The 11,041-nt window shown below is 43.8% G+C and overlaps 1 protein-coding gene across 4 annotated transcripts in view; it reads left to right on the top strand.

Annotated features, from left to right (window-relative positions):
• Nucleotides 1-990: 990 nt before the first annotated feature.
• The window catches only part of DDHD1 (DDHD domain containing 1), a 123,121-nt gene continuing 113,070 nt past the window's right edge, over nucleotides 991-11,041 (top strand). For all 4 annotated transcript variants that reach the window (XM_025392831.1, XM_025392829.1, XM_025392830.1 and 1 more), the window contains exon 1: nucleotides 991-2,049. In XM_025392831.1, the coding sequence (XP_025248616.1) occupies nucleotides 1,215-2,049 (835 nt within the window). In that variant the 5' untranslated portion in view covers nucleotides 991-1,214. The remainder of the gene's footprint in view (nucleotides 2,050-11,041) is intronic.

Below are 11,041 nucleotides of genomic sequence, written 5' to 3'. Positions count from 1 at the left end.
GGATTCTCAACATAGGGTGATGTGCTTACAAAACAATTTTTTTAAATAAAAAAGACCCACATAAGGGAGCCTCTGTATTCAACTTGATTCCAGAATATGAGTTACAGAATCAGAGATGCATAAAAATCTGGAAGAAACCTTAAAGTTCATAGAATTCCATTGCTAGAAGGAACTTTAGATATCATCTGGTCCAAGAATCTTAATTTTACAGATGAGGAAACTAAAAAGATCTGGGAGATTATGTGATTTGCCTGTGGCTGGTTAGCAATGCTAAATCTAGAACCTAGTTGCTTTCTAGCTCTCAATCGAATACTCTTTACCACAGTTGGCTAGACTTGACATCATTATAATCAATTAAGACTGATTGTACACCCACTGTTTGGGAGAGGCTGACATACAGACTTGGTTTCCGTCAAGTGCCTTGCAATGAGGTTGAGAAAACAGAAAATCCAAGCATTAAAATATAAGTAATAATATGAGATGGCATATGAAGTGAGGTTTAGATTCCAGTTTCCCAGTGGGAGTGGTGACACCAAGGTGAGTGATGGGTGTGGGGTGGAGTGCCCTCGTATCCATCCACTTATGCGTCCTGGTTCTGTCTGGAGGGACCAGGGCCTGGTGACAAAATGTCCAGGTGAGGCCGCAGTAGGGCCTAAGGTCAAAAAAAGTAATGCTGAATCCAACATCCCGGGGCCCTCTTGACACGCAGCTTAAGGCTCTGGGCTCATGACCCACACTGCAAGGATGAGTGGGATAAAGCCTATCCACATCTGGGCTGTGAACTCCAGAAGGGGGGGACCAAGGCAGCTGTGCATGAAGACCGCAGGGAAAGAGGAAGGGAGCCGAGGAGGCCCAACAGCGGCGGGCGACCTGAGGCAAGCCTGCACTCCCGGCCAGAAGGGCACGGCAGGAGGCCAGCTCGCGGCGCCGCTACAGCCCGGGCTTCCGGGGCGGCGCGCGCGGCCGGGGGGCGGGGCCGGCACCGAAGCACCGCCTACGTCGGGCTGCGTGACAATGGGGCGGGCCGCAGAACGCGGCTGCGGAGGATGCGGGTCTCGTGGGGGTGGAGCGGCTGCCGCTGCCGCCGCAGCTCGGGTCGGGATTTGAAAGATTAAAAACTCTGGGTGGAGAGGGCGGCGGCGTTGAATGTGTGGCGGAAGCGCTGGGGGTCACGGCTCCGCGCGCCGCCGGGCAGCCGGCGGCGTCTCCACAGCATGAATTACCCGGGCCGCGGGTCCCCGCGGAGCCCCGAGCACAACGGCCGAGGCGGCGGCGGCGCCTGGGAGCTGGGCTCAGACGCGGGGCCGGCGTTCGGCGGCGGCGTCTGCTGCTTCGAGCACCTGCCCGGCGTGGACCCGGGCGACGGCGACGTGCCCCTGGCCCTGCTTCGCGGGGATCCCGGGCTGCATTTGGCGCCGGGCACTGAGGACCATAACCACCACCTGGCGCTGGACCCCTGCCTCAGTGACGAGAACTATGACTTCAGCTCCGCTGAGTCGGGCTCCTCGCTGCGCTACTACAGCGAGGGCGAGAGCGGCGGCGGCGGCAGCTCCTTGTCGCTGCACCCGCCGCAGCAGCCTCCGCTGGTCCCGACGAACTCGGGGGGCGGCGGGGCGACAGGAGGGGTCCCCGGGGAAAGGAAACGTACCCGGCTTGGCGGCCCGGCGGCCCGGCACCGCTATGAGGTAGTGACGGAGCTGGGCCCGGAGGAGGTACGCTGGTTTTACAAGGAGGACAAGAAGACCTGGAAGCCCTTCATCGGCTACGACTCGCTCCGCATCGAGCTCGCTTTCCGGACCCTGCTGCAGGCCACGGGTGCCCGGCGCCAGGGCGAGGACCGGGACGGCGACCATGTGTGCTCTCCCACGGGCCTAGCCTCCAGTTCCGGAGAAGATGACGATGAGGACCGCGCCTGTGGCTTCTGCCAGAGTACGACGGGGCACGAGCCCGAGATGGTAGAACTGGTGAACATCGAGCCTGTGTGCGTGCGGGGTGGCCTCTACGAGGTGGATGTGACCCAAGGAGAGTGCTACCCGGTGTATTGGAACCGTGAGTAGCGGGCTGGGGTTAGGGCGGGACGGGCTGTCCCTGCATGGGCCAATGTGCACCGGTGTGGGTTTGGGACTGGTCGCCGCGAAGAGGGAGGCGCGTGAGGCCTGGCGTTTGTCCGGGGCAGGATGGAGATTGCGCAGGGAGCGTCGGCAGGTGAAGGGTAAACGAGCAGATGGCAAAACCCAAGCTGCCTGAGGTCAGGAGGACTGGATACCTTAGTGGGTAGCGCCTCCTGGGTGAGCCGGGTGCTGCTGCCATCCCCTGGAAGTGATCCAGGAACGGATCCGCAGCCCGAGGTTTAATTTCGTGATCCTACCAGCTTTGTCCACCTGGGGATCTGGTTCGGTCTCATTTACCCTGAACAGCCTATGATTTAAATAGCGGCACGTTTTCTGGAGTAGGAAGGTTTGAGAGGATCTGCTCGAGAATCAACAGCTTAGTTATGGATTCAGGAAAAGAAAAAGAATCCCTGGCGGGAAAGGAGATAGGTGGTTCCCACTGGGTGTGTTCGGAGAGGTGGAAAGCACTGCGTGAAGCAGCTCTGGCAAGTGGCTCCGCTCCCTCGATGGAATACTGGATTCTGTCTCTTAGGTCCTCATTTACATATTTTCGTCTTTGCATCTTAACCTTGAAAAATTACTATTTCTGTGCCCCGTCTTCCTCATCTGTAAAAGGGGAGAAATTGTACCTACCTCATGGGATTGTTGTGAAAGTAAATTAGAAAATATACCTCAAGGGCTTGGAACTATGGTTGGTACTTACGTGTGATACGAGTGTTAACAGTATTTATTAGACAATAACACAGATGGGTTTATAGTTGAATAGGAAGAAGGTGACCATAAATATCTGCCAGTGCATGCAGCAAATACTACATATGTAATATATAGTAGATACTCAATAGTCACAGAAGTTATTGACCACCAGTATTATATGTAATATACACTTCTAATTTTCATGGGCCCAGTGCCCTAACTCAGGTGTCTTCAATGATTGTCACAACCCTTAAATCCTCCATACAGCACTCTGCCCTCTATTAATTAGATGGATTGATGACAGCTTCCTTTCTGTATGTTTAGCACCTTACCATCGGCAGAGCCCATCACCTTTACCTTTGTACTCTGATAGGGCCTAGTGCAATACATATTCAATAACTAGGTATTGAATTGCAATCAGTGATTCTGATAATGTTAAAACATTCATATGTTAAGCATGACTTACTAAGATAGCAATTCCAACGTGTGTCAAATCACCAAATAAAATAATAGCAGGAAATTTAATTTCTTACTGCACATTAAGATGATACTAAAGGCATTCATTACCATTTTTATAAGGTCAGATTCAGTGAGATCTGTTACATCATTCACTTTTTTAGATTATAAGCTCACTAAAGACAGGGTATGTTTATATTCATTCAGTTCTTTCATATTCAGAGTATTTGTATGTCCATAACGGTACTCTTGTGAAGGCATTAAGAAAGATGGGGAAAAGGAAAATCCTTACCCTTTCAGAGCTTCCCGCTCGGTGTTTCCTTCAAATGACTTAAACATCATCATTTTTTTTTTCCTGAATATAGAAGTACCAAGACTTAGTGGAGTCAGAAAGTTGGATAAAAATACAGGGTATCCTTGGAGAGGGGACGGAAACCGAGAGATGAATCTTACCCTTAGATTAAACTGAAGTATATTCACCAAGAATACTGTGTGCTCTCTTGGTTTTTGATAAAATTGTTAATGCCTGCATAGTGCTTCACTGTTTACAAAGTGATTTTTGACGTTCATTATTTTACAGTGATAGCAAATTAATACTAACATTATATACATGAAGAAATGGGCTCAGCGAAATTAATGAGCTTGTCCAAGGTCACTCAGCTACAAAGTGATGAAGCAGTTCATTCATTAGTCTAGTGGGGGAATACATTGCATTATGCAAAGAGCTTCTGACCCATCCAAGGGTGAGGGTATCAGGAAAGCGTCCCAGAATATTTAAGACAGAGTCTTACAGGATGAATTTAATGAAGCAGAGAAATAGAGGGAAGGGCATTCCAGCTAGATGGGTACATACACAAGGACACAGGTCTGAAACTGCATGGCATTTTAAGGAAGTGAAGTCTACACCTGCAGGCACTGAGACACATGGGGTTGGGTTTGGGCTTTGACCAACCACAGAGACCGAGGTATGTGAGGGCTGGTGTTTGGTCAGGGACAGGATGGAGATTGTGAAGGGAGCACCTGCACATGAATGGCACATTTGGGAGAATAGCTGGAAAAGGGACAGAGTAGATAAGCAGTGCTAAGGAGTTTGGCCTTTATCCTGTGAGTAATGAGGAACCAAACAGTAGAAGGTTCTTTATACTTACATGTGATTAATGACAATGCAAAGGTTGAGCTGGAGAGTTGGAAGCAGAATATCAGTAGAATGCTAGTGTCATAAATCAAGTAAGAACTGGTGGGAGCCTACAAAAGTTAACCTAAAGGTAATGTGGACTTGTCTTTCTCCAGTCTTCTTTCCTAAAGCAAATAGCCATTAGGCCAATTATAGCTTATAAATTTTTGTTAACTAGCATAAGAGCAACACCTGTTTTTATCTCTATTTTAGCATTTTCTAAATAATTCTCTACAAGATACAGTCCTGTGGATGTCCAAGCCCTCATATAAGCTATAATAAAATCACAATCGTGCTTTTTATCTATCCTGTAATTTGCCATTTCTCACAGAATCTCATATAACTTTAATTGGTTTCTTAAGTCTCTGTGTGTACATTTTCACACTTTCTAGGAGGGTCCAGTCCCCGTATGGGTTCTTCAGCCTTTCTTCAAATAGAAAAACTCATACTATATGTTGCAGCTTTTGACCTTGCTCACATTTTACTTTTCCTTTTTAGCTGTTTTGGAAACTGGTTAGTGGTAATAAAAGAGTTTAAAAATAAAAAAAGTCCAGTAAGTTCCTGTGTAGAATGGTGGTATGAATCCATTGGCCATTTAGATTTTTGTGTCCTAATTTAGCCCACTGCATCTGGGTGTCAAGGCCAACAAGTTAGCTATACCTATTCTAAAAGAAAGATTTTATTTTATTCTTCCTTTTGAACTTGACTAGCAGATAAAATCTGAACTAATTTGGGGTACATGAATCAGAAAGGAGAACAGAATTTGTCTTCTATTAATGAGGAGCCAATATTATTACATATGAAAAAATATTAGTTGTAAACTTATTTTTGTTTTATTGTATGTTTAGATATTCTTCTGGCTGCATGTGGACATTCTAGATAAAAACTAATCATGCTGAGTAATGGTTGTGAGCTCTCTTGTTCGCAGTGTTCTTCCTGTTTGTACTCATTTCATAGACTTGTTTTGAGGATTATTACATGTAACATCTTTACTACAGTGGTTGGCACATTGTACTAGGTGTTAACTATATGTGGATCTCAAAAAAACTATACACCTTATTTTTAGAAGTGCATATACAGGTTAGTAAAGTTAACCAGTGCACAGTTGTTGAGTGCCCACAATTTCTTGTTATTAGTCAGTACCTCATCAGAGGTGAAAGAATGTCTGTAAGGAATATTGGCAAGAAAGTGGCCAAAGCATTTAGTAATAGCAGATGGGAAGGCATATGGAACATTCTAGAGATATTTCATGAGCTTAGAATAATTCAATTCTAGGCCCGGCACGGTGGCTCACGCCTGTAATCCTAGCACTTTGGGAGGCTGAGGTGGGTGGATCACCTGAGGTCAGGAGTTCGAGACCAGTCTGGCCAACATGGCGAAACCCCGTCTCTACTAAAAGTACAAAAATTAGCCGGGCATGGTGGCGGGTGCCTGTAATCCCAGCTATTCAGGAGGCTGAGGCAGGAGAATCACTTGAACCTGGGAGGCAGCTGTTGCAGTGAGCCGAGATCGTGGTACTGCACTCCAGCCTGAGCGACAAGAGCAAGACTCCATCTCAAAAAAAAAAAAGAATAATTCAGCAATTCTGATGGCAGTGATGTGTGCAATTTGCACTAGGGAGTTGTGTGATTTCTATTCATTGACTAAATTAATAAAGTTATTGACCACATTTTTATATGTAGTATCCAGGAGTCTATAAACCACAGATTTCTTTTTTCCCCTCTGTCACCCCCCACCTTCTGGTATACTTATGCAGCCTACTTGCATTATTGTAATTTTAAACCATTTTCAGTTTCAAATGCTTTAGAAATAAACCGGTGGTTTTTGTGGTATATTGCAACAAAGGAAAAATTATATTCCCAGTAAAATGAGATAAAAAAAAAAAATTAGAGCTTTTCCCTTAATTACATGATGTTTACAAACTTGGTGTAGATGTGACCATGTTATTCATAATAACAATCCTTTATGTGGCACAGGGCATCATGGAAAATAATGGAGTCCCGGGGGCAGAAGGCACTCTTTTTTTGATCAGTTTCTGTCTCCAGTAAAGCAGGACTATAGGGATAGTGCCTGACCCTGAAAAAGTGTTGGAGACTTTTATCTTTTACTCTTTATAACTGTGTTATCCCCCACTAGCCTGGACTGGAAAGCAGCCTTGGACTGCATTGAACCCTGACTGCTCAGGTTTACAGTACCAAGGCCCCAGTTTTCTGAGAACCCACCTCATCCCAGATCAGATCTGCTTTAGAGTGCGTTTTAGAATGCACAGTGACCTGCTAAAACAGAACAAGGATGTGAATGGATAGTGACATGTATGGAGGGCAGGACCTGGCACCTGACCATGGCGTTTGGGGCTTCTCTTTCCCTTTGAAATGCGTCATTACTTTAAAAACTGATCTAATATCAGTTATTGATTCACCTTATGTATGTCCAAAATGTTATAATGCATGTTTTGCAAGTGCTTTATGCAAATGCTTAGAGCAATCAGTGTGGTTTTCTTACCCCTGTAAACCCCCTCTGCTTTTCTTTCCTCTTTTACCCTTTTCTTATAAAAGAGATCTTGTGTATGCTTCTCTCTTCCAAATTTTATTTTGGGTCTTTTATCTCCATATCGCTCTTTATAGTTTGTGTTTTGCTGAGAAACCTTGATGTCTGGAACCTACAGTTGATCCTTTTTTGTAGAGAGCAAGAAAAATCTGGATGTGCTGATCAAGGAATCCTCTGAGAATTATGGACACTGGGGAAGGACAGTGGAAGTCAGAGAGGAGAACTAGAAGGAGAACTTATTATTCACAGGAAGCCTAAGATGAAAAATATTGGCAAAAGAAATTGGGAAGTACGTAGTTATGGAATTCCTAATAACTAGGGAATCTGACCTAAGACCTTTGTTTTTTCGTGAATGTACTGGAATTTAAACTGTGCATGTTATACAAAAAAAAAAAAACTGTCAGCATTGATGAAGGGTACAGATATACAGAGTCCCTTCTTTTTTTCCACAATACACTCTAAAAGTTCAGTTAAAAAGTAGAACAAGGAAAAAATTTTTTTATAGTTACTGTATATAATCTACAGTTCTACTCTTTTGCGTCCACATTGGTAAAGGGAAATTGTGCCCATAAGAAGTGTTGAATCACTGATAATTGAGTAAATTAATAGAATGAAAACCACAATGCAGATACTTTCTGATACTCCTAGATTAGGAGACAAGTGAAATTCAAGGTGGTAAAAAATTGGAACTTGCCTGTACCAGAGAACTGAAGAAAAACAGTAGCAAAATTGATATAATCATATAAAAGTAATTCTATTTTATGTACTGCTTTTTAGCCTCAGCAAATTGTCAACAAGATTGAATTATACATTAATTAATTTTTTTTTTTTTGAGATACTCTGTTGCCGAGGATGAAGTACAGTGGTGTGATCTCAGTGCACTGCAAGCTCTGCCTCCCAGGTTCAAGCGATTCTCCTGCCTCAGCCTCCCTAGTAGCTGGGACTATAGGCATGTGCAACCATGCCCGGCTAATTTTTATATTTTTAGTAGAGATGGAGTTTCACCATGTTGACCAGGCTGATCTTGAACTCCTGACGTCAAGTTATCCATCCACCTTGGCCTCCCAAAGTGCTGGGATAACAGGTGTGAGCCACTGTGTCCAGCCTGTTTGTTTGTTTGTTTGTTTGCTGTTTTGAGACAGAGTTTCGCTCTTATTGCCCAGGCTGGAGTGCAATGGTGCAATCTCAGCTCACTGAGACCTCTGCCTCCCAGGTTCAAGTGGTTTTCCTGCCTCAACCTCCCAAAGTGCTGGGATTACAGGCATGCATTACCACACCTGGCCCATTAATGTTTATTTTAATGTCTTCTTACATTAAGCTATCTCTAGATAATCTTTATAATCAGTGCTCTTGTATGTTTAAATAAAGTCTATTGAATGACCGCCGGGGGTCAGGTCACCCTTTGGAAATGACACTGTTACTGGTACTTCTGTATTCCAAGACCTCAGATACTGGAAAATCCTTGAGAAATACAAATTACATCTGAATGGATGGCTTTTCCAAATAATGGAGAGTTAAGCTTTTATGTGCTGGAATGTAATATTAACTATATGGATGGAAATCTCTCTGATATTACTAATTGTTTCTGGCTGCTTCTCAGTGGACTATCTTTATGAACATTGATGCAGGATATCCTTTGAGAAACATGATAGGGGACAAATAACTAGTTGTACTATGTTAAAACTTTTTTTTTTTTTTTGGAGACAAGATTTTGTTCTGTCGCTTAGGCCAGAGTAAAGTGGAGTGATCATAACTCGCGGCAGCCTTGACCTCCCAGGCTCAGGCAATCCTCCCACCTCAGACTTCAAAGAAGCTAGGACCATAGGTGCACGTCACCATGCCCAGCTAATTTTTTAAATTATTACTTGTAGAGACATGGTCTTCCTATGTTGCCCAGGCTGCTCTCAAATTCCTGGGCTCAAGCAGTCCTCCTGCCTCAGCCTCCCACAGTGCTGGGACTACGGGGATGATCCATCATACCCAGCCTTCTTAAAACTGAAGATTTTAAAGCATGTGCCATGGAATCCTCTGCTCAGTAATGTTATGTTTTTATTATTTTTGAGATGGAGTCTCCCTTCGTCATCCAGGCTAGAGTGCAGTGGCGCCATCTCGGCACACTGCAATCTCCACTTCCCGGGTTCTTGTGCCTCAGCCTCCTGAGTGACTGGGATCACAGGCCTGCGCCGTGCCCCCCCCGGCTAAGTTTTGTATTTTTAGTGGAGACAGGGTTTCACCATGTTGGTAAGCCTGGTCTTGAACTCCTGACCTCGGGTAATCCACCTGCCTCAGCCTCCCAAAGTGCTGGGATTACAAATGTGAGCCACCGCGCCCGGCCTCTGCTCAGTAATTTTTAGATGATGCACAGGGAGCAGAGTCAGAATTACTTCTAAGCCTTAGTGTAGATATTTAGTTAAATGCAATCCCACTCTTATATTTTACAACTTACAACTACTTAATAGCAACTTTTAGTTCATATTTTATTGGCTGAGTCCGTTATTCTCATTCTGTAGAATTGCTTCTAACTAGGCCCGGGGTATCTTATGTGTACGTGATACACCTACTTAGACCTTCAGTAAAACTTGCATTTTAACATCTGGTTTATGTGTTAACATTAAGTACACCCAAGTTTGTTTATGATTTTTTTAAACAAAGTCTTTGCTGTAAATCAAAAGACACTTGTAGGAAAGAGAGAATCTACTTGAAACCAAAGATGTTGTTTAGCACCCAAACTGAGGAAATTTCAGTGTGGTTGCTGAAGCACTTTCAGTGACTCATATTCTTCCAATGTAGCTATCTGCTGCTGAAATGAACCTTTCCTATATGGCTAACACCATATGAAACAAGTGCACCTGTCTGTAAGATTTAGGAAAAGATACTTGCCTTTGCTTAATGTTCTCATTGTATAGCCAATCACTATTATGCTTCTTATTTAAGATTAGCACAAGTTACCCTTGATTCCGCTCTTTGCCTTTCACTGGAAAATATTAGGACTTTATATTTTAGAATATCTGGTTGGATATAGTTGCAGTTTATTCTTTAACCTATTTACTGTTTAGCTTGTTATGCTATTTTGTATAAACTACATTATCTATTACATTTGTTTTGGTAGGGGAGAAAGGTGCAACTATATCTCATGTATAGTGAATGCCCCTAATCTTGGAATACTGGGTTGAATCATTTGGAATTCTAATTGCCTGGCAGGATTCTGCCTTTTATGGAAAGACCTACAATCCATTAAGGAGTATGATAGGCCACACATAAAGGTTGAACCTTGTAAAAAGTAAAGAGGAAGTTCCTCTTCAAAGACTTTCCTCCCCATCTAACTAAGAATAAAGAGTAATTTCTCTTAGAAGCAAAATTTATTCAAAGACCTGTGCTAACTTTCATAAATATCTGCTAGCCGTAATAAAGAAATCAATGTACTTTATGTTCTTAGCTCCTACAATTTAGCCTAAATATTTGCCCTCGCATGCTTATACTGGTCCAAGCAAGCATTAAGTCATAACCTGTTCCTCTTCCTTATTTGAAGGTGTTTTTACTTTTCTCAGCATTCCACAAGTTACTTCCTCCTTCCTTTGCTCTCCTCTGCCTTTGCTTCTTTTAAAAAGTTCTAAGTTGCTAGCCAATCAGGACAAATACAGAATATGAAGTCCCATTCCAGCCAATAGAAACCAGACACAGCAGTAAGGTGAATGCGTCAGGTTATAAATGACCCTGTCTCCTTGGTTCCGCGTACTCTCATGGCAAAACTGCTGGCGAGTGTATGCTTTCTGCAGAAAGTAAAAATGGCCTTGCTGAGGAAATTAAATTTATGTTCAAGAGCTATTTCTTTACGGCACCGAGGAACAAGCATTTCTAACAAACATGGTTTACAGCATTTGTTTTCAAATCACCACTCACCTTACCACAGTTCATCAGTTTCATCTCTGCCACCTCCATTTCAATTCTTACTGGTTTTTCTAGGGAGGCAACATTGTTTCGTATTTTAAGAATGTCAAGGACCACTGGATCCAGTCTTGGCTCAAATCCCAGCTCTGCTGTACACTGTGACCTTGAGCAA

Source organism: Theropithecus gelada, chromosome 7b (genome assembly GCF_003255815.1).
Source record: "Theropithecus gelada isolate Dixy chromosome 7b, Tgel_1.0, whole genome shotgun sequence".
Classification (NCBI taxonomy): domain Eukaryota; kingdom Metazoa; phylum Chordata; class Mammalia; order Primates; family Cercopithecidae; genus Theropithecus; species Theropithecus gelada.
Note: the sequence above shows the minus strand (reverse complement) of the source record. Positions and strands in the feature narration are given on the sequence as shown.